The sequence below is a fragment of the Rattus rattus genome, chromosome 1 (assembly GCF_011064425.1).
Source record: "Rattus rattus isolate New Zealand chromosome 1, Rrattus_CSIRO_v1, whole genome shotgun sequence".
Taxonomy (NCBI): Eukaryota; Metazoa; Chordata; class Mammalia; order Rodentia; family Muridae; genus Rattus; species Rattus rattus.
This window is the reverse complement of record NC_046154.1, coordinates 88,151,437-88,176,583: the sequence shown is the minus strand read 5'-3', so window position 1 is coordinate 88,176,583 and position 25,147 is coordinate 88,151,437. Positions and strand designations below refer to the sequence as shown.

General features: G+C 38.1%; 1 protein-coding gene across 1 annotated transcript in view; it reads right to left on the bottom strand.

Moving 5' to 3' along the window:
- Positions 1-25,147, bottom strand: part of Astn2 (astrotactin 2) — an 803,377-nt gene that overhangs the window by 140,552 nt on the left and 637,678 nt on the right. The window contains exons 17-18 of the mRNA XM_032902906.1: positions 21,106-21,239; positions 19,370-19,518 (exon numbers count right to left, since the gene is read on the bottom strand). Of these exons, the coding sequence (XP_032758797.1) occupies positions 19,370-19,518; positions 21,106-21,239 (283 nt within the window). The remainder of the gene's footprint in view (positions 1-19,369; positions 19,519-21,105; positions 21,240-25,147) is intronic.

Sequence of the window (25,147 nt, the reverse complement as noted above, 5' to 3'; positions counted from 1 at the left end):
GGCGTCTCTGACTATCAGAGTCTCAACTAAAGTGATACTTCTTCCATTGTAACTCCATTTAATCTTATTTTCATTTTTTGACACTATCAGAGAAGTATCCTCCATTTTCATAACTTTCTTCTAGTCCAGTGCTCCAAGAGGAGAAATAAATATCAGTCCTACATTGCTTTTCTGGAAGCATAGCAATATGTCTGGCATGTGAAATTGCATGGTATCAACACTTTCTGAATGAGTATTCTGATTTCAGCTCCAGCTGTAGCGGTTTTGGTATGCATTGAGATTAATTTTCTGATGCTCTGATACCCTCTACCTCAGGTATATTACAAGTTAAGTCCTTCTATTTTCTTCCTGAAGATTTGGGAGCTTCCTCAGCTCATGTAGACAAGCATAGCCAAGAAACAAAAGAAACAGTAATTTTCAAATGATTGAGCTGATAAGGTTGAGCCAACACTCCCTAGCTCTACATTCTTTGGGTAACAGGAGCCTAATTTCCTCACTAATTTCACTGTACTGATCTATTGCCCTGATCTTACCATGACTCTTCACAACTATCCTTTATGGATATTTAACAAATAAACTATATGCTTCCAATCATTGCTTAGACTCTGTCTTTAAGATTATCATAGTGGAAATAAAACAAAATGAGTGTGTGTCTTCTACTTTAAATTACATTTGCATCCATCTATGGGATTTTTCTAGTGCCAGGGACTGATTGTCAATAGTCTCTTGTCAACTAGAAATAAATTTGAAAATAAGGCCCATTAATGTCATTTAATCTAATGTAGGAAAGCCATAATTAAGCAAATCTTAGGTGAGAGTGAACACCCTGATGACCTTTGATTTTGCTCTCTCACTTTCACTTTTAGTTAGTTAACTATACTCCTTGATGTTAGAGTTCAAACCAAGAACCCTGTAACCCTAACCCTGTTAATATGCAGGCAATTCTCCTGGTCTACTCTCAGGGACCTAGCAACTGCTGACATTAACATCTTCCTCTACCAGATGCACAAGGTTTGTACTAAGGATTAAAGAACCCCCCAGCTACCCCAGAACACCCCTGCCCAGTCTTATCTGGTGATTTCCCTGACCTCATTCTCTAAGACAAGTGAACCCTCCAGAGAGTTGCCCACAATAAACCTGCTTTTTTAAAAAAAAAAAATGTTTTATTCATTTACAGTCCAGTCATTGCCCCTCCATTTTCATCCCCCAAGTTCCTCATCCCAGTTCTCTTCCCCCTTGCCTCTGAAAGGGTGACACCCCCATCAGGCTTCCCTCTTCTCAGGAACCTCAAGTCTCTTGAAAATTAAGGACAGCTTCTCCTACTGTGGCCCAAACAGGCAGACCTCTGCTATATATATGCCAGGTGATTCGGACCGGCCCATGTATTCTCTTGGTTGGTGGCTCAGTGTGTGGGAGCTCCCTAGGGTTTGAGTTGGTTGAGATTTCTGGTCTTCCTATGGGGTCATTCTTCCCTTCAGCTTCTTCAATTCTTCCCCTAATTTAACCATAGGGGTCCCTGACTTCAGTCCAATGGTTGGGTATAAGTATCTGCATCTGTTTCAGTCAGCTCCTGGTTTTTATACTTTTATTTCAGCTTCAATTGTCTTACTATATTGGCAAAGAAAATCTATTGCTTAGATGTTATTCTTCATCACCTATCTCTCTATATTCTACAGGACCAGAATACCTAAAATGTATAGTGCTCTAGGACAGCGCCATCTGACCTCCTGAAGGAATGATTCATCATGTGCTCCATGATAAACCACCTGTACCAAATACAAGAAATATGGTTAGACACATACCCTAGCCCAAATGACCAAAGTGACTCAGAGCTCACAAAAAAGCAAATCCCAGTGCCACCACACCCCCAATAATCGCAACCAAAAGCACAACCCAAGTGTTTTATATTTTACTACAGCCTTCTCTCCTTTTTTTAAAATTCAAAACACAATCGTTCCACTCCCAAAGACTCCTTTGAGGGCATCAAGAGAAGGGATACGTTTCTGAATGAAAATGGTTAAGGTCTAAACTCCTAACTGTATCACTTAGTATCTATATGCCCTTAAACAAATGCCCTCACTCTTCTTAATCTGTCTTCCTATCTGTGAGAGCAGGATAGTAGTAGCTACTTTTCTGAATAAATCTGATGTCTGCACAGTTAGTAAGTGCTCAGTAATTTGACTCCTCTTCCCCTCCACAAGCTTCACATCTCTCACCATGCCTGTGGAGTTCCCGGTATTAAGTAGGTACTTACTGCTGTGATTCAATTATAATAGTTGTCTTTCTGCTCTGTGACCGGTAGTGTTAACTACTTGGTTTCATGACCTCTAACAATACCGTAATTCATATTGTGATACTAGGAACACAGAGGGAAATAGATGCGTAAAAATCCTCATTTACCCTGAGGATAGAATCAAGTGTAAGGGAACCTTCATATGCCATTTTTGGGAAAGTATAATGGTGTAACTATTCTGGAAAATATCAAAGATATTCCTCTAAAAATGTTTAAATGGACCAATGAGATGGCTTAGTAAGTTAAAGGGATGTGTCACCAAGGCTGACCACCTCAGCTCTATTCCTAGAACCCATATGGTGGAAAGATTCTCATAGGTTGTCCTCTGACTTCTACACACACACACACACACACACACACACACACACACACACATTTGCATTCAGATATATTTCAGATACATGTGTTTATTAGAATGGCTTATGGCTATGGTCCAGTTACTCCAACAATGGCTGTCTACCAGCAGAAGGTCCAAGAACTGGTAGTTGCTCACTCCACAAGGCTGGATGTCTTAGCTTTTCTTCAAGTATCACAAAGAATGTCAGAATTCCAAAGACGTAGGCTGTAATGCCAGTGAAAGAATGGACTTGCTAGGGAGCTAGACAAGTAGGCAAAGAGAATAAGTTTCCTTCTTCCATGCCCTTTATGAAGGCTGTCAGCAGAAGATGCAGCCCAGTTTAAAGGTAGATGTTCCCACATCAAATGATCTAGATTAAAAGTGAGTTTCCCCACTTCAAATTATTTCATTAAGAGAGAAACACGTCACAAGTGTACCCAGTTACTTGAGTTCTAGTTAATTTTAGATGTAGTCAAGTTGACAATTGAGAATAACCATCACATTATGGAAAATATGGAGGTATTCTCAATGTTATTCTCAATAACCAAGATGTGGGAAAACAACTTTCCAACGTTCTGCTAAGGGAAATGATTAAAAACTATAATGTAGTTGAGTGTCCTGCAAGCATGTACCTTCCATCCCATCACAAATTAGGAAGCAGAAAGGCATCTATTACAAATAAACACCGCCACCCAGAAAACAGAGGCACGAAGATCATGGGCAGGGAGCAGGGGGTCACGTCTCATCTATTTTGTAAGATTGCTTCAAAATAGAACTTTTAAATAAAGGAAAATAGGCAGGGGCATCTGGAGAGATGTCCCAGTGGTTAAAAAATTAGTGTTCTTACAGAGGACACAAGTTTACTTCCAGCAGCTGTGTTGGTCAGCCTGACTAGAGCTCCAGAAAATTCAGTGCCATATTTTTGGGTTGTGTGAACATATAAACTCATATTTACAGACAAGTGTACTCCAAGAGACAAGCATATATATATATATATATGTAATTTAAAATATTTTTAAAAAGGAAGTATGGTGATATAAAGATATAATATCATTTGGACTCCCAAAGAGAGGACCACTGTTAATTGTGGAGAGATGGATGAGCCTAAGTACACAAAATGAGCCAGCTACAGAAGAAGAAAAGCTGCATAATTTCAATTACATAAACTATCTAAAATAGAAAAATTCAAAGAGACACAGAATAGGATGGTACTTTACACCAGCTGGGATGAGGCAGAAATGAAAAATTGTTTTTCAACGGAGTGTAAACTTTCTGTTCTGCAAGATAAAATGGTTTCATGGATCTGCTACCAAACATAGCACGTAGAGCTAGCACTCTGGGGTGGTATGCTTTAAAATGCTTTACAAGGATAGATGTCATGGGAAGTGTTCTTACACCTATACAGTCATGGCCACACAAATGAGCAAAAGGAAACCTTCTGGGAGCTGTGCATGCGTGGTCATGTTTGTGGTGATGCCATCCCACGTATATGCAGACATTCGAAATCACAAGATGTGTGCATCAAATGTAATTTTATGTATGTCACTTATACTTGCAATAGAGTTATTTCTAAGATGAATAGAAAACAAAAATAAGCAGATGAAGAAATAAATGAAAATTCTAGGTGATGTGTCAGCAGTAATAAAAGGAATGTGACATAAAAGATGTAAGTAACCTTCTACCTGGGTGGCCAGGAAAGCCTTTCTGTCATAATGAGAATGGGGTTAGCTCACAATCAATGAGAGAACCAGCAATTCAAGCAGCTTGGGGGAGGGGATGCTTTTTACATTGTTTTCACTTCATTGTGGAATTTCCCTACATACTCTCTTATTTGTTCATATTTCTCCCTTACTCCTCTCCCTCACAGTCTCCCTTCACCCATTGGTCTTCTTCCCATCCAACAGTCCTTTTACTTCCAGGTCACATGTGTTTTATTAGTCACCTCCCTTTAAGATCTCTTCTGCTCCTCCCATGGTCCCCTTTCTGGCAAAAGTGTGAGAAGAAAAACTGCATATTTACCACAGGTAGGAGTGTAAACTAGAGAAACTCCTGTGGAAATTAGTATTGAGGCTTCTCTGAAAACTAAAATTGGAACTACCATATGACCCAGCTACACTGCTTCTGGATAAATACCCAAAGAAAGCTGAAGAATTCTAGGCATAGAGAAGTAGATATGATGTAACAAGCTTGGTGTGTCTGAGGACAAGAAGGCACAAAATGTTTTTACCGCCTTCACATGCTAAGTTAGTCACTGGTTTCCTGAAAGCCAACTCAGGAAAGTAAATTATTTGTTTTACATTGTTCTCTTTTCCAAATATGAAGGCAATATCACTTCCAATACATAATAAAGGGATCAATTGTCATGCCTCCTAGAGTATGTCGATTCCATTTGTCTTTTGTCTTTGGAAACAGTATACTCTACTCTGCAAGTAATTCTCCCATCATTCAGCCTCATTCAATGATGTCTATGGTTCCACAATGAGGTTTGATTGAATTGATGGAGAAATCTAAATGTTGATAGTCCCAGAGGCAAATGGAATTAGCAGCTCACAGGGTTCACTCTGGAACACACGCAACACTGGCTATTTGCTGGTCATAAGTTGCTTATAAAGAGACTGAAGAGAAAAGCCCTTCATGTTCAGTTGTTGATTCCTAAAATGCAAAATGAATGAACTATTGGAATGGATTGTAAGTATCTTGCAAACAAAATAGTTTAGGATTCCAGAAGCATGTGATGGAATAGGCAACTTATAAACTATAGGGCCTGCTATATAAAAAATGAAGATAATAATAACAACTTCAACAAAGAGTTATTGTGAGGGTGAAATTGTTCAATGTGCTCATTTACCAGACTTTACTATAGATCAGGGTCTGATGTAGGAGAAAGTAAATAATTGAACAATGAAGAACTAGACCTAAGTCCTCACAGGTGTGAAAGTCTGTAGTGGGCTTTAGCACAAGGAAAGCATTGCAAAATAAAAGCAATTTTACAGTCACCATTCTGCTATCATTTACCAGTCAATATCAAATGCCATGTTATGGATCAACAACAAACAGACATATTACAATAGAAAGAAAAGATCTCTGAAGAGATCCTATGCTCTGGTTTGAGTGAGAGATAGTCCATTAAAGAGCCATAGAGCAGAGCAAGCTATGTAAATGAACATGCCAGATTAGACAATGCTAGCAAATCTGGGGGGGAAAAAGAGGGATATGGAAAACTAGAGTTTACATATTTCTCTAAAATGAGCAGTTGCCACTCAATTCTTTTGCCTCCTCTACCGTATGGGATTGTAAGCCTAAACCTTCCAGAACCTACTATTTCTCAACAGAATTTTTGAATCCAAATTTCTATATGAAAATCATCCAGATTTCCAATGATATCAACTTATTAAAATATTTTAAAGGATTGGCAGTCATTGGTTTGCTATCTCTGATTTAAGACATTTGTTTTTGCAGAAAATTAAGAGTGCTGCATATATTTTCAAAAAGCCAAGAAAAAAAAACTAAGAGGATAGATGGTTATTGAATGTGATTCCTTGACAGAATGTCACATATATTGTATATCATTTTGATGGATATTAACAATAGTGATGATTATTAACAATAGTGGATTATTCTTCAGTTTCCTCAGATGCGGGAAAATGTACATATGTATATATCAGGGCCAAACTAAAATCCTGGTAGTTCTAGATATTTCTAGCTAGTGTGACCTTGTGTGTAAAACAATAAGCACAGGGGATACAACAATGAAAGTAATGATTGGTGGGGATGTTAAGAGTCTAATAAAAAAGCAAATGTTAAACTCTTGTCCTCTGCCCCAAAATCAAAGTATATTCAGTATTGCAAAGTGCATTTCTAAGCTTAGAGGATTAAAAAGTGCTGAAAGGTCACCAGGTCAAAGAAAAGAGTAAATCTAATGAAATGATTCAGATAAGTGGCACCGAGATTGAGATGAGAGAGTGTCAGGCGAAAGGAAAATATGGGTGGTGTCAAGAACAAACAGCAGAGAATTAAGGAAGCACATCATTCATAACCTTTTAGTACTTGTCAAAAATTCTTTAGTAATAAAAGTAATAGAAACATGTAAAAGTCCTAAGAGAGGAAGAATCTTATTTGTAAATCACATACCTATTTTCATAGTTACTGGGTATTTAGTGTATCAAATAATGTACTTATCTCTGGCTATATCACATGCATACTATGACAAATTATAAATTGATATAGAGAAAAGATGAATAGTTTGAGGGTTAATTTGAAGGTTAATAAAAAGATTTTCATCAGTCTAGATTAGGTGATAGAGATAGAAAAAAATTGATTCCTGAGACAATGGTGATTGAAGTAAAATAGTTTACATATGAAATGAAGAAATAAATATGAAACAAAGTTCCAGACTTTTAACCAGTAAATACAAACTCAGAAAGGTGCAATAGTATAAGAAGATGAGATTTCAATTTAAGATATATTGATTTTGAAATGCTTATTGGATAATATATTGCAAATATGTATAGAAATCAGTTGGATGTAGGGAAGAATATGGCAGAGACGACAAGGCAACAGTGAATAGTAAGAAATGTGGCAAATAACTGCACACTTGAGTTTTGTTTCACCATAAGAATCAACTATATCAAGCAAAAAAAAAGCCCATATAAACACAAACACATGCACACATACACGAAACATAAAAAGTGAAAGTACAAGAGGACTCTTTAGAAAGGGCAAACAAGACTGGAAGAAAGGAATATAGAGTGATAGAAAGATGAATATGAGCTAAATAAATTTATTGAAAATACCATTAGACTCAATTTGTGTAATAAATATATGCTAATAAAAATCAATAACTTTATTGACTCTTATACTACACGTAGTTACAGTAGCCCAAAGATAGGTTAAATTGAGAAAAGAATGTACAAAACCACAAGAATGTTGACAACTTAAATAAAAGATAGGAGAATCTATCAAGAAAGACTAAGGTTTAGTTAGAGATGGGAGTAGAAAACTAGCATGTTATCAAAGAACTATGGAAAATAAAATATTTCCCTGGAAGAGAATAGTCAATCTTATAGAATGTGAAAAATGTCAGGAATATTTTTAAAAGTTTAAAGTGTCTTCTAGGTATGACAGGGAAGTGACACTCATAAAATCTCAATAACATGGCTGATTAAACAAACCAGGACAATTTTAGCATCAGTTGACATCCTGGCATAGATGAGGAAAAGATCTCACAGGGCCACACCCCTAGATAAAGATTCATAGAATATTAATAAATGCTGAGGAAAGGAGAATGAGTCTTTCCCTAATATGTTATTTAATATGAAGTCATCAGATGCCTTAAAAACATGTTCACATAAGCAGTACTAAATGCACTCCTATGTCTGTGTTCTATAACAATATAATAAATAACATGAATATGTATTACATGGCAATAAGACAACATAAATTTGAGAGAGACCATGGAAGAGTCCTGAGAGGAGCGAGAGCCAAGAGGGGAAATGATGTAGTATTTTAAGTAAAAATATGGTTTTTAAAAAGTCATTGGCTGGGGTTGGGGATTTAGCTCAGTGGTAGAGCGCTTGCCTAGGAAGCGCAAGGCCCTGGGTTCGGTCCCCAGCTCTGAAAAAAAGAACCAAAAAAAAAAAAAGTCATTGGCTAATGTGGATGAAGGAAATGTCATACGGTCCCACACATACCTGAAAAACTCTAGTCAAGAAATGGCTACTGAGAGAAGAAAAATTATTCTTGTACAAGGATGAATCCCCTGAGAAGTTATCCAATCCCTAGCAGTAAGTGCATGTACATACTAGAAACATGCATGGGCATAAGTGGATTTGTGACAATAATGAAGAGTAAAAGGTCATAAATTTGAGAGAATATAGACATGGGAAGGCAGGGATGGATGAGAATGACATGTAATACAGTATTCATACATGAAACTTTAAAATAGTACCAAATTTAAACAAACATTTTAGATTCCAAGACAGGAAGATCATAAATATTTATAAAGTAAAATGATTCTGTAACCTGGGAGTAATAGGACACAGGAAAGCCTAAATTGAAGCTTAATGGAGTCAGTCAACATAAAACATGTCATCAACTGTGAAATTATGAAGGAGAGGAAATGGATTTTATTGGGTGGAATGTGGAGTGGTTTTCTTTGTTTTAAGAACAAGAAAGGCTTATTCACACATTTAAGTAATAGTGAAATCAGTGTGCTAAAAATAGAAAGGAAATGTAGGATATGGGGAGAAGTATGTGTGTGTGTGTGTGTGTGTCTTCCTATGAAGATAAAAGGAGAATATCAGAAGAATTAAATGTAAAGGATACCGGGGTTGGGGATTTAGCTCAGCGGTAGAGCGCTTGCCTAGCAAGCGCAAGGCCCTGGGTTCGGTCCCCAGCTCCGGAAAAAAAAAATGTAAAGGATACCACCTTTACTACAAGAAGGAAGAACATGCATCATGATACCTATACATTTAAATTGTTATGGAGGTCCATGGACTACTTCCTGCTATTCTATTCTCTGCGATTGGAGGATGAACGCTATGCATTTAAGTATGATGGAGAAGTAAGTGGGCAGGAGCAACCTGGAAAGTCACAGGGGCACACAGAGGTGAGTTGATATTGGTGGCTAATAATATATACGCTCCCATTCCTAAACCTGGAGTTTTCCTTAGGCTGTTTGAATATCCCAGAGGAAGAACACTTACAGTGCAATCAAGGATTGGTTGGTGAGAGAACTCAGGTTCTTGTTGAAAAGAGTACTTAAAAGATAGGACAAGAACTTTACCTTGGATAGGGAAATGACTTTTAAAAGTTGTAACTGATAGGTGGACAAAGTAATTATATGAAGATATGGCAAGTGCTGAGGAGTTAAAAGGCAGATATTATAGGAGTCAGAGAACTACAAACAGGGTGACATATTACGGTCAAAGTGTATGGTGTGGAAACTAATGATTTTGATGGAACAATATCCTGTGGGGAAAAGTATTTAGTGTAGCTTAGGAGTAGTTGGCTGAGAAAGAACAAAGGAAAGTTCACTGAAAAATGAGGAGGTCAAAGAAACAGATGACCTGATTCTTTAAAAATAGGCCTTCTACAAGGACCATGAACTTATCTCTTAGGTTGACATGAACATGAAGAGAAAGTTCAAAAAGAAGACCTTAAGTATTTTTAGAACTAGTTTTAGTTGAAGCAGGAAGATAAAGTTGGGAATGTGTGTGTCTTTCCTTTTTAGAGGATATCTAAGCATCTTAGACATAAGAGAAGATGGATTTAGCCTCGAAAAGGTCTTTTTTATGAAAGGTGGGTCCTCCTGGCATGATACATACTTGCTCCTGAGGGAGATATTGGTGATGACACAGAGAAATATAACTTTTATGCTCTTGTTCTCTGCAATAAGCAAATGTCACTAAGAATAAAAATGGCAACCAATGGCACCAGGAAGGGGGACCTGAAAAGACTATGTGTGATAAGCATGGGGGCTGGAAGTCTTATTACGATGTCTTGATCCTGGTGACTAATTACTGGGACTAGAATCTCAAATAATTGCCTCACTTCATCTGGGTACCTGTATTGAGTTAGAAACTCCTTTTCTGTATTTCATACCATATGAGGTATCTTATCACCCTTCTTTCTGTCACCGACATTTCTCAATAAATCATTTTTCGCTTCTAGCAGAAAATAAGCTTATTGGGGAGAGGAAGCATTCTGTGTTGCTATCGTGTTCTATGCACATAGAAACAACTATACCGGAAAGAATTCCATCATGGTAACTATGTAACGAGTAATTTTTTGGTGACTTTTAAAAATTGTATTAGGAAGGTAGGCTTTGTAGCATAAAGAAATGGACAGAATTAAGACTCTCTAAGACGTATAAATACCTTTTCTTTTGGAAGGCTCTTGGCTTTAGAAATGTCTCATTCAAAGAGCAGATGGAGTGATAGAAACATTACTGAGACCCTAATATTAATTCCAGATGTTTGGAGTCATGCTATTTTGTACCTCACCCTGCAGAACATATTTCACTTGCCACCCTCTCCACGCCTACCCTTGTTCCCTTTCAGCGGAAGGGGTGGAGTTCTAATTCTAAGGACATCATTTCCCTTAAGCTGGCTCAGAGCAAGCAGACACCAGACTGGTGAGAGTCCCTTTAGCTTCCTCTACATGCCTGAGGCATAACCCTTATGGTTGGAGGAATGCTAGGTTGCTTCTAGAGAATGCCATAAATAACTTCAGGGTAACTACTGAATCACAGCCTCTCTCTCTCTCTCTCTCTCTCTCTCTCTCTCTCTCTCTCTCTCTCTCTCTCTCTCTCTCTCTGCTACTGGAGAAGCATTTTCCTTAATGTTCTTCTCATATGAGGAGGTCTTTACTCTAAAGTCTAAGATGGATTGGGGAGTATATCCTGTGGAGGGGTGAAGAGGAGCAGGTCTTCTTGACTGAGGATAAGGCATACCAACAGGAAGAACTGAACATGTGAGATGAGCTGAAAGTAAGCAGAGGTGACTTCTCACAGTTTACAAGTTCTTGACCCATATCTGAGTCTAGATGAACAGTTTATGCTGAAGCCAGGTTGGAGGAAAAAACAAATAAATACATGAAACCTAGAGATTTCGGGAGAAAGTTAAATAGAAGAGTCAGATATCAAGAGCACGCACATACAAAGAAAAAGAAATAAGAAAGAGGGCAAACGATGGAGAAAAGCAGAATAAGAAAGGACTTGAGAGTTGGCAAGAGATAAACCCAATGCCTGGTACCAATCTGCTGGGGAGAGGCCCATAAGACTCCCAGATGCCAGCACAGAAAGGGGCACTGACCAGCTCCAGATGTTACTGCCTTTATTGAAGCCGGGTGGGGGCCGGCAGAAAGGGCCTGCTGCCTTTTCAAGAGCCAAAGGAGTCAGCTGGCCTTCCAGCCCTGAATCAAATGAGCTGAAGCTAGGAATCCCATGAGGAAAGACAGAAGCTTTTATTTTTTTAAAGATTAAAAGGGAATCCATCAAGTGAGGAGCAGATGCCTGAAGACACTGGGAGTGGAAGAATATAATGGCCGGTGAGCCTGTTTCCTTCTATTCCCACTTTCTCAACACTTACACCAAGGAATGGGGACTCCATGCTTAAGGTGGAGTCCAAATCCTTGAGATTCTCAGCAGCTAATATACATATGACAAAGAAATGACAATCTTGATCAGGAGTCCCCATGGCTATCTGGTGGGTAGTTTCCATCCTGCCCCGCTACATAAACATCTCTTATTCCCATCTGCCTCCAGGATTTTTCTCAATCACAGAAAACTATAATAGATATAACATGGGCTCTTGGACTTTGGAGGGGAAGTAGTGAGGTAAAGAAACAAAAATCTAGGTCTCACTGTGGTTCTACAACTGACTCCTCATGTGGACAATCTCTGCCCAAGTCCCTCTCCATAGGTCAGAGAGGAGTTTGGACTCATTTAGTTGGCTTGTGCTTCAACACAACTTCTTATTCCCTCACTCCGCACATGTCTACCCTGCCTGAGAGACCGAAGCTCATGCCAATTTCTCTGATGAGGCCATGTGGGAGAAGCAGACGTCTGTTTTTAATACTGATGACAGATTAGTGTGCGGGGAATTTAGCCACCCCACAAAACAAGCCCCATTCTGCTGAAAACAACTGGAACAGAAGGCTACTTATGCTCAGTGTTCCTAATGGAGTCAAGACCCAGAGAGCAAACCAAGAAGTCACCAAACCCAAGGGAAGTGATGGGAGCATGGATAGGATGCAGGAAAAGGGGTGTGCATTTCCAAAGCTCAGAGGAGGGTAAAGGAGATGGCAGCCATAAAGGATATGTGTTTGCATGAGCACAAGGGAGCAGGACCGAGAAAGATGCATGTGTGCACTTTTATCTGCGTTGCTCAAACATGGGATTCTGAATAAATAATCTCAGCACTGAACTTAGATGCTATCAAAATTTAAAGATCAATGGTAAGAGCCTAGGATTTTCTATTCTGGCAGCCTCTGACCAACTGTGATGAATTCTCTTTCCAAAACAACTCTCTACTTTGTTTTTTTTATTCACATCTCCCCACCCCCAATCCTGATTCCTCTCCCCACTCTAATCATGGAAATAAAAAAGAAGCAACTGGACTTAAGTAGTTCCTATGTCCCAGAACTCTACTGTAGTTGGTTCTCAGAATAGCTTAGATGAGGAAACTGAGACCCAGAAAATATGTTGACACATACTAGCTATTTCAGGGAGAAGTAGCTAAATTTGGAGAAGCAAAAGACAGCTTTTGCAAAGTCCTCTTCCTTGAACTGGGCTTATGTTCTTCAGGACAAAATTCATGTAACTAAGCTGAAAGATTCAAATTTGGGCCAAGTTCATTTTTTACAGGTATTATAGTTTTGATTTGAAATACAGTGCCAGCAACTAAATTTTCTGTGTTAAGGACACAGTCCTCATCTACTGGATCCAGACATTGAGAGTTGAATGGTTCCTGGGGGCCTACACCCTAACACATGTATTTATTCAGTGATGGATCATCATCTGAGGTATTATTAGAAGGAAGTGGAATCTAGGAGGTGAGGATGGTTGGAGGAAGCAAGTCACTAGAGTTACGCTTTTGAAAACTCCTGACCTCATTTCCCCATCACACCTCCTGCACACTTTCTTCCCACCTCCCCTTTTGTGGAAAACATGAAGTAGGCACATTCCTCTCACACACACACTCCTGTTGCCTCACCACAATCAGGCCCAATGCAATAGAGCCAGCTCACATGGAACTGAAACCTCTGAAATTGTGTCAGCAAAATAAATCTTTCCTCCACTCAAGTCTTGTTTTTTGTTTTTCTTTTTTCTTTTCTTTTTCATTCTTTCTTTTTCTGGGTATTTTGTCATATACCACCACATTTTACATCATATATTCTCATATTTTATCATAGCAGCTTAATGATCAGTACAAGGTGGATAGGATTGTACCCAGACCATCAAGCTTGAATGCAAGTGCCTTTGCCTACTGAACCAAAGAAACTACTCCATGGGTCTAGAGAGCTTGATCAATGGGAAAGCTGCATGCCGTGAAACCATGAGGCCCTGGATTCCTTCATTAAGATCACCAGCAGCCATGTAACTACAATATGGAAACAGAAGATTCAAAAGGGCTTGCTGGCCAGCCAATATGGCTGACATATTGAGTTTCAGCTTCTGGGAGAGACATTGTCACAAAAACTAGAAAAGTATTTGAAGATGACACCATGATGTCTGCCTCTGAATTCCACAAGAATAACTGTATACCCTCATATACACACAAGAAACTGCTCAATAGCTTAACTATCTCCTAAAACAGAATTCAAATTATTATTATCAGGAATTTGAGAACACCCAGTACCCAACAGGGCAAAGATCTTAGAATTTGGCAATCCAATTCCAGAACCCACAATGGAAGAACTACATCTCAAAAGTTGTATTGTGACCCCCATGTTGAGTATACAAATACTTACACACACACACACACACACACACACACACACACACACACACACACACGCACGCACACACACGTGAAAAAATATCAAGTACACAAATGGAAGCAAGAAAAATGAAATCTATAATGAGTAAAAAAATAATGAGTCAATAATCCAACCAAGAATGGATACAGATGCTAGAATTAGCAAAAAGAAAATTTAAAGTTATGAAAACTGAACTCCATGTGAAAAATTATTGTCCTGATAATATGGTTCAATGGGTAGAATCACTACAAGCCTGAAGACCTTAGTTTGATCTCCAGAACTCATAAGGTAAAAATTAACCTCTGACCTCTATATATACACTGTAGTATATACACACCATCACATAAATAATTAAATGCAAAACAATTAAGGAAGAGCCATGCATAGCAAAGCATGCCTGGAACACCATCCCAGGAGGATGAACAACAGGATCAAAATTTCAAACTAGGTATGACTTCATAGGGAGTGTCTGTCTCTACAAAACAGAATAAGCCAACAAGAAAGATATGAATCTATTCAGACATAACTTTCAAGAAATGAAGTGGCAATCTAAGACAAAAAAAATCACTAGATAGAATTAAAAACAGATAATTTACAGAAGGCACTAGAGGAAGTATGAGAAATTATCCAAATGAAGCACGGAAAGAAAAAAATTTAAAAATACAAAGTAATCACTAATTAGTAATACCTTCAAGTTGCTACATACACATGTAATTGGAGTCGCCAAAGAAGAAAAATGAGGAGAGAAGAAACCTATTTGACAAAGTAATAGCCAACTTGTTTCCCCTGGGTGATGGAATTATAAAGCCATAGATCTAGGAAAGGTCAATAAATGCCAGATAGGAGTAAAACTAAAATTGTTCAAAATGAGTAATAAAGAGGACCTTAGAAGCTGCCAGAGAAAACTATCCTGTGACTACAGAGAAACCACCATAAGAGTTATGGCTTATTTCTCACATGGAATACAGCAAAGAAGAAGACAAATGAAGAGCATCTTTAAAGCATAGGGAAATGAATTGTCAACATTGATGTCCACATCTAGCAATGATAACTTCTAAAAGAAAATAAGAACAAATACATTACTGACTAATGTGAACTATTAGATATTGCAAAATGTGTTCAACACCTTTTGCAATTAAGGAAATGCAAATTAAAAATACTTTGAGATCTCATCCTAGACTAACTAGAATCAAGAAAACGACTAAAAACAAAGGCTGGAGAGGATTTGGGAAAAGGAGACCAGCCATTCACTGATGGAGGGATTGCAAACTAGACCAGCAGAGAATTTTCAAAAAGCTAAAAGTAAATATATTATATGAGTAAGCCTTACAACTGCTTTGTGTACATCCAAAGGACAATATCCTACTCCACAGAAAACTTGTTCAGCTATTGTTCCTGTAGCTCTATTGACAATAAATGAAAAATGGAAACAGGCTATATGTCCTTCAACAGAGGAATGGATAATGAAAATGTGTTACATACACAAAATTTCCTACTCCTCAGCTTTGAAGAGACATGAAATCAGGTAAAATAATGGAGTCACACCATATTATACTGAGTGAGATAACCCAGGCCCAGAAATGCAAACATTACATATTCTGGATCTATTTCTGGATCCTAAGTCAGATCTTTATATGTGTTTATTTAACTTGGAGAAGCTACAGAAACCAGGAAAGTAAAATGGAACCCTGGGAGGGGGCTCCAGAGAGGGGAATAACATGTTACAGGTGTTATGAAGGAGGAAATGGTAAAAATAGCGGGTGGGATCTGCCTGAGGAGGTGGCAAAGGAGGCAACACTGAGGTATAGAGAAAAAGAAAAGACAAAGAACACTAAGGTTGAGTTAAAAGAAAAAAGCCAAAGGGAAACAATTTATTTCATGTTCACTTAACTATAAATGTGTAATATATAAGTGAATACATAAAATTATTTAAATGAAGTTATGCTACTTGGTGTGATAATACTTTTTCCCAAAGTCATAGATTATTTAGCAAAATTCCAGTGCCAGGCATGGGAAATCCGCCTTTGTTTAGTTTCTCAGAAAAGTTCAAGAAACTCAGAAAATGATACAGGTTATCCCCAGTGCTCTTGGTTACCCACCAGAATCTGATGTTATGACCCTAATTTTTGAAGACATCTTACGCTTCAGACACAGGAGTTGGAGGACTCAAGTTTGGATGGATCAGGAAGCCTTCTGTCTGAAGACCAGCTCTTATGGCATCCGAAGTTAGTATGTAATGATCAAAGGGAGAAACTCCCTATCCAAGTGCAAAGACTGTGGACCACACCAAAGATCTGTACAGCAAAACATTACTAAAAGTGCAATGATGGTGTTTATATCTCAGGAGGAACTGAAAGTTACCTAACTTGATTTAAGGACAACTCAATAGTAAGAGAATGCACATCCCTTATGATTAATCTAGCCAATTACCTGTGGTTGCTAAAGTCATGGGTCCTAGGGGAAAGCGTACTACTGCCACTTTTATTTTTTCTAAAATAAATGTCTTTTTTTTGATATTTTCTTTATTTATATTACAAGTGTTAGCCCTTTTCGGGGTTTCCTCTCTAGCAACCCAAAATTCCATCCTCCATCCCCCATCCCCCATCCCCTGCTTCTATGAGGGTGCTCCCCCACCCACCCACTTACCCACTCCCCTCCCACCTCCCCGCCGTGGCATTCCCCTATACTGGGGTATCAAGCCTTCACAGGACCAAGGGCCTGTCCTCCCCTTGATGCCTGACAAGGCCATCCTCTGCTACACATGCGGCGGGAACCATGTGTACTCCTTTTCAGGGGTTTAGTCCCTGGGAGCTCTGGGGTGTCTGGTTAGTTGATATTGTTGTTCTTATGGGGTTTCAAACCCTTTAGCTCCTTCAGTCCTTTCTCTAACTCCTCCACTGGGGAACCCGTTGTCAGTCCAATGGTTGGCTGTGAGCATCCACTGTATTTGTCAGGCTCTGGCAAAGCCTCTCAGGACACAGCTATAGCAAGCTCCTTTCAGCAAGCACTTTTTAGCATCTGCAATAGTGTCTTGGTTTGGTGACTGTATATGGGATGGAAGCCCAGGTGGGGCAGTCTCTGGATAGCCTTCCCTTCAGTCATTGCTCCACATTTTGTCTCTACGTTTCTTCCTATGAGTATTTTGTTCCCCCTTCTAAGAAAGACTGAAGCATCCACACTTTGAGCTTTCTTCTTCTTGAGCTTCGTGTGGTCTGTAAATTGTATCTTGGGTATTCCCACAAAGTCTTTATAATTCTCTATTGCATTTTAAGTATTTCTTCTTATAGCCACAGATAAATGTAGCTGTCATCATTCATCAAAGAAATATCTTTATTTCAGCAACTGGAGACCATCACAGAAATACATAAGTCAGTGACAATGGAGAGAACAACGGACTATGGGTTCTCAGCTCTAAATGATACATCTATAATCCACTCCCTATACCTAAAGCTCATGGAACATTATAAAAGAGGTGGAAAGATTATAAGAGCCAGAGAACCAAGATGCCCAATATAAAATAATTATTTCCTATAAATTACAGTGAGCTAATTCAGGAAATATTAACAAAATTGTCTCCTATAGAAACCAATGGGGATCATGGGAGGGATCTCCTATAAACAGTGGCAATGTCATTTAATATTACAGTGTGGATGGAAGAACTTTCACACGGATCCATGTCTTGATGAAAAACTAGAGTCAATTAAAGGCTCCTAGTAGAAGGAGAATCAGTTTTCTACAGGGAAAATCCACCTGATATATATCCAATCCCAAGTATTTATTCCTAAATGCATATACTTATAAGCAACAGTAAATGGGACTCAGCAGCCTGTGTGTATATATGAAAGCAGAAATGAGAGAAGGAGAAAGAGACACAGAAACAATAATAATTAAAGAATGAGTTGTCATAAAATTACAAGGGAGTAGGGAAGACACATCAGGAATTTAACAGGGTATTGGGTAGAAATGACATAAATATAGTACTCATGCATGAAACTCTCAGAAATTAGTAATAAATATTAAATGTAAAGTATTGATAATCATAACCTTATGACAAGACCCAAAACAAAGAAATGAAAGATTCTCATTTAGTAAATCAAAAAGGAAGTTATTCTGAGATCATAGAAGATAGAAAAAAATGGTAAAAGATACAATAATCATTAAGATAAAAGAAAAGAATTAACAAGACAATGAGCTCAAACCTAGTCATACATTTCACATTAAATGTAAATAGTCTAAAATTAAGTTTGATGTACATAAAGTAAAAGCTGATAGTACTTCCAAAGAGAAGAGCAAATTATATGCAAAGATACATGCTGCTCAAATTCCATTAGGAACATAAAGTCCCTAAAGAACCCTGTAGACAACTTAAAAAATTAAAACTACTCAGTTTCACTCAATGAGTTTTTTTCCTCTCATCTACAACCCAAGCCTGAATATGTATATCATGCTCTTCTTAGTTCCAGAGGAATTAAAGCAAAAATAATTCAGAGAGCAAAATTATATAAACAAAAAATGTCAGGGAGAAAAATCAAAACAAAATTGAAACAATTAAGTCTTTTTATTTGTTATCTATTTACCCCACAAATATTTGAATATTAGACTCAGATTTATTGTAAATGTGGAGAATTCATATTGATTTAAGAAATATGTCATTTCTATGACTGTCTTTTAATGTAACTGAGTAATCAAAATTTGTACTTTTTAAAATTGTAACATTTCAATAGTCTTGTGGAGATGACAGCAGATGGATAACCTTGCGTTGGCCTCAGTTTCAGGATCTGTGAGATAAGCACAACACATCAATCCCTTTAAATTTGGAGCCTTTCAGGGAGATGCTGAACAGTGTAAGTAGGTCACTGTGTGGCAGAGGAAGCAAACACCCAATCAGTTTTCTGACTGGAAAAGCGTAATGACTGCTTGAAAGTCACAACAGAGTGCAGAGCATAGGTGTTCAGTACAGTTCAAATCTTTTTGGCAGTATCAGAGACACAGGAAAACACAGAGTTAATTTTCTCAGTGGCAACCAAATGGAGCTCTTTTAAAAGCCACATTCCTCAAAGCTCTTGGATGCTTGAATCATTTCTAGTCCTCATTTACCTAACATCAGTTTATGAAAACCAGTCCCTGTTACATCCTATCAGGAAAGGAGATTGCTTGAATATTCTCAGTTCCAGAGTAGTAGTATATGTATGTACAAATGTTTTCAAACCCAAGATTCATTGACCTTTCTCACACGGAGTATAGGTGTATACTCTCACCTGTGTAGAGGTCAGTGTCTGTGTATTCATCCACTTTCTTGTGCTGCAGGATATAGTCAGAAACTTTGGTTCCAATGGCTGGCTGAACATCTATCCACTCCAGGGAAACCACAGTGCTGGAAGGTTCCACTGTTGGAGAAAGTCGTAACCTAATTGGGGGTGACAAAGAAGGTTTCTTATTTGCCCTCTTGTTTCATCCAGGGCCCTAAAGACTTGTAGAAGGAGTTTTAGCCTAGGTTCAATTAATGATTACATCTGTTACCACAACTATTGTATGTCTGTAAATAAACTACATTAGTTTTCAAACCCTCTATTTCTTCATCCACAAATCACAGATACAAAAAGCTTCCTTTTGAAAAGCAATACAATCAACAAATTAGCCCATACAATACACACAACAAATTAGTGTGTGTTCAACGGAAAAAAAAACGGTTAGCATTTGATTTATTTACATTACATTTTCAATGCTGTTTCATTTTATAGATTGTCACCAATAAATTGTCAGGGGCTAAACACAGTTGTGTTTAGTCTACTGACAGTGTGTTTAGCTCCTGAATACATTAGTCGACTTTTAATATCCTGAAGTCTCTACAATTGGTACTTAATAATCTCTCAAAAAAGAAAGGGACTTTTGGGATAAATCCTTCTTTAGAGCAATATGAAAGAGAACTGTTGAAGGTTATTACTGAACTGGTCTCTTGGAGGCAGTGATGTGCAATTCCCTAATTTAATAAAGTAAGAAAAGTAAAGCTCCCAATGGGAAACATTTTCACTGGTTCATATAACAAAACACAACCAAAAGTCATCTGGGTAACTTTGTTTACCCTAGGTCCATATTCTTTCTTTTAACTTACTATACCATACTATGTCTACAAGGACAACCTTATAGTACATGTTTTCTCTTCCTATAGAAGTGTTTTATGGGACTCTGGCGGCCAACACTGGCTCCTGACCATTTCCCTTTACAGCACTTCTTTTTAATCACACTTCTCCAAACAAGATGGCCTTCCTTTGCTTCCTCAAATAAACTTCCTGTGTCAGGTACCTCTCTCTAATAGACTGTCTCACCTCTCTAAACCGTGATTCTAGGTATTTGTTACCAGCTCATGTCTCCGTTTATAATTCAGATACCTTTACTGGTGTTTTCTTTAATGCTGCCTCTTCTATCTAAAGCATGCCCATGAGTCTTCACATGAACAACTTTGTTTTTCTTCAGTTTTTACTTTAACTTTAAACTGTGTCTCATTTATTTTTATTGCTTGTCTTTCCTATCTCACTACCACCCTTCTAAAGCTGTAAATTGTCTCAGTCTTGATCATTGATATTTTCTTACCAGTAACTAACACCCAGAAAGTGACCAGAATGATTGGCTAAAAAAAAAATGAAGAAAATAAGAGAGGTTCTATAACTTTCTTTATCTCAGTAGCTGCCATGTTCAAAGTAGGCATTGGCAAAGCAAGTTATTTGCCTAGCAGACAAGTGTTAAATGAATAAGCACAGGAAGGAGAAATGAATCACAAGTCATCATTTTAAAACATATACTGCAAACTGAGTGCATGGGTCACATCTCTATACTACAAGAGCTCCTTTCTTAAGAAAGGAAGGAAGCGCCAGAGATTGTAATGATCTGGGTATGCACCTGGATAACCCAACAGAGTCATAGCTTAGTCTGCCACTACAAGAGTGTAAACCAATGGAAAGGCATAGGCAAAGGAAGAGGGGCCATACATACTTACACCGGCTGTGGAAGGGGGCTACAATTGGGAAGCCCACTGGCATCGAAGGCACTGAGGTCACACCTGCACCAGTCATCGATCACATCTCCTTTACCAGAACACCAGTAAGAACTCATCAGTGCATTCTTGAAGGCCTAGGAGAATGACAGAATGGATGACTGACAATAAAGTTATGTTGATGGTTATGATGTTACCCCACTGAAAATGTGTAATAGCATTCCTGCTTAAACTCTGTGACCTTATTATTTGGGTTCTTGCATCTTCAGATATTCATTTCCCAGCTTTCAGAATAATTATTGAAACATAATGCTAATAGCATCATTGGGAATTTCTCTTGTCCTTGGCACTCTACATATTAACATAGATTTTCTTTATAATAGTCCCACATGATAGATATTAATATATTCCACATTTTATATATGGAAAACTGGAGCACAAAAAGAGTAATTTCAAGAAGTCACAGGTAGTAAGTAATAGAAGTAGTATCAAACCACTTATCCAGTTTGTTGGTACCCTATCTTACATAAAACCAATCTCAACTGATTCCTGGCCCCGCCACCTTATCCTACTAGAGACATTGTATCTCACTATCTCAGCACCCTGTTTAAAAATATGAAAATACCCACGCCATTCAGGATTAAGTCTAAACTCCTTTCCTAACTTTCTATAGTCCTTTCTAAACAGCTTACACAAGTTTTAGAACCCTTAGTATAAATTATCATTCCACTGATATCGATGTCCCCAGGAATCAAATCCTGTCTATTCAACTAGACAATTGAATACATAAAATGAGAATAATATTAATATCTATCATGTGGAACTAGTGTAAATAAAAACTATGGTTTTTTGTTATTTTATCTTTTTAATTCGATTTGTTTCTTTATTTACATTTCTAATGTTATTCCCTTTCCCAGCTTACTGTCCATAAGCCTCCATCCCCTCACCCTCCCCCAAAAGGATGTTTCCCTCCCATCCACCTCCCTTAATGCCCCCCTCCGACATTCTCCTGCACTGGGGGTCCAACCTTGACAGGACCAAGGACTTGCCCTTCCACTGGTGCCCAATGAAGGCTATTCTCTGCTACATATGCAGATGGAGCCCTGGGTCAGACCATGTATAGTCTTTGGGTAGTGACTTAGTCCCTGGAAGCTCTGGTTGGTTGGCATTGTTGCTCTAATGGGTTGCAAGCCCCTTCAGCTCTTTCACTCATTCCTCTAATTCCCACAAAGGGGTCCTGTTCTCAGTTTAGTGGTTTGCTGTTAGCATTGACCTCCAGATTTGACATGCTTTGGATGTGTATCTCAGGAGAGATCTATATCCAGTACCTTTCAGCATGCACTTTTTTTAGCTTCATCAATCTTATCTAGTTTTGGTGGATATATATATATATATATGGGACACATGTGGGGCAGGCTCTGAATGTCCATTCCTTCAGGCTCTGCTCTAAGCTTTACCTCCATATCCCCTCCTATGGATACTTTTGTTCCCCCTTTTAAAAAGGAATGGAAGCATCTGCATTTTGGTCATCCTTCTTCTTGAGCTTCCCGTGGTCTGTGGATTGCACCTTAGGTAATTTAAGCTTTTGGGCTAATACCCATTTATTAATGAGTGAATACCAAGTGTGTTTTTCTGTGATTGGGTTATCTAATTGAGGATATTTTCCAGCTCATTCCATTTGCCTATGAATTTTTTGATAGCTGAGTAGTACTCCACTGTGTAGATGTACCACATGTTTTTAATCCATTCCTCTGTTGGAAGGCATCTGGGTTCTTTCCAGTTTCTGGCTATTATAAACGAGGTTGCTATGAACATAGTGGAGCATGTGACCTTGTTATATGTTGGAGCATCTTTTGGGTATATGCCTAGGAGATGTATAGCTGGGTCCTCAGGTAGTGCAATGTCCAATTTTCTGAGGAACCTCCAGACTGATTTACAGAGTGATTGTACCAGTTTGCAATCCCATCAACAATGGAGGAGTGCTCCTCTTTCTCCACATCCTTGCCAGCATCTGCTGTCACCTGAGATTTTTATCTTAGCCATTCTGACTGGTGTGAGGTGGAATCTCAGGGTTGTTTTGATTTGTATTTCCCTGATGACTAAGGAAGTTGAACATTTCTTTAGGTGCTTTTCGGCCATTCAATATTCCTCAGATGAGAGTGTTTTGTTTAGCTCTGTACTCCATTTTTAATAGGGTTATTTGGCTCTCTGGAGTCTAATTTGAGTTCTTTGTATATTTTGGATATTAGCCCTCTATTAGATGTAGGATTGGTAAAGATCTTTTCCCAATCTAATGGTTAGCATTTTGTCCTTATGACAATGTCCTTTGCCTTACAGAAGCTTTACAGTTTTATGAGGTCCCATTTGTCAATTCCTGACCTTAGAGCATAAACCATTGGTGTTTTGTTCAGGAAATTTCCCCAGTGCCCATGTGTTCGAGGCTCTTCCTCACTTTTTTTTCTCTTAGTTTGAGTGTATCTGGTTTGATGTCGAGGTCCTTGATCCACTTGGACTTAAGCTTTGTACAGGGTGATAAGAATGGATTGATTTGCATTCTTCTACATGCCGACCTCCAGTTGAACCAGTACCATTTGTTGAAAATGCTATCTTTCTTCCATTGAATGGCTTTAGCTCCTTTGTCAAAGATCAAGTGACCATAGGTGTGCGTGTTCATTTCTGGGTCTTCAATTCTGTTCTACTGATCTAACTGCCTTTCTCTGTACCAATACCATACAGTTTTTATGACTATTGCTTGGTAATACTGCTTGAGGAAAAGGTATGTTAATAGTTAGAGTTCTAGGGACAAGAGAAATTCCCAATGATGCTATTAGCATTATTCTTCAACAATTAATCTAAAAGCTGGAAAATGAATATCTGAATATGCAAGAACCCAAATGCATAGAACCATTAAAAAAATTCAACATTGTGGTGGTTTCTGTCACAATTAATACTACATTTGTAGTACACTAAGAATGTCAATAATACTCCAAAAGAATAGCATGTTACATAAAAAAGAGACATCCGTTGACAGGTCTAGCCAGTGGGTAGATTGGCTCTGACAGTCTTACTCTATTAATCTTTGTTTTGGTTACTTGTCTATTTAATCATAATGTTTCTCACTATCTTTTTAAAGGTATCTTCTTTTTGGCCTGAAATTCTGTATTTTCATTGAAGTCTACTGTAATAGTTTTGGATTTAAATTAAGACTTTCCCTTAAATATGTAGCAGAAGATGGCCATGATGGGCACCAATGGAAGGAGAAGCCCTTGGTCCTGCCAAGGTTGGATCCTCCAATGTAGGGGAAAATCTGTGCAGGGAGGTGAGAAGAGGGTTGGTTGGGGAGGGGAACACCTTTATACTTGAAAGGAGAGGGGGAGGGGATAGGGGCTTATGGATGGGAAACCTGGAAAGGGAATAACATTTGAAATGTAAATTTAAAATATCCAATGGAAAATAATTCCCTTAAAACTGACAGAGATCATGTTTTTTGGACACTGACACTAAGTGACTCCTACCACCACATCTATCTTACCCATCAAATTCTAACCCTAATTGCTACCACAGGCAAGGGACTGACAGTCTTCCCAGTAATATTTTCATAGTACCTTGTGTGATCCAGTTAGTAGTTAATGAATAAATGAATGTTCATTTAAAACTAATTGTTAATATCAGATGGAAAAGGCAACTTAAAAGTAGTTTCCTAAACTCAATGGCTTAACTATGAGTGCTAATGTTTATGAAGCATCCAACTGCACTGTCAAAATATTTTAAGCACACAATCCCAAGAAAAAGGAGCAATGCTGGAAAACTTGTCATTCCAGATTTCAAGATATATTGCAGAGGCATAGTAATAAAAAACAATATGATAGTTGCACAAGACAAACTTGTAGAACAATGGAAAAAATTGAAGACCCAAACATGAGTATATGTAACTACAGCCTCGCTATATTTGACAAGGAACAAAACATACAGTGGAGAAAAGACTGCATCTTCAACAAATGGTGCTTGAGAAACTTCATGTTCCCATGTAAAAGAATGAAATTAG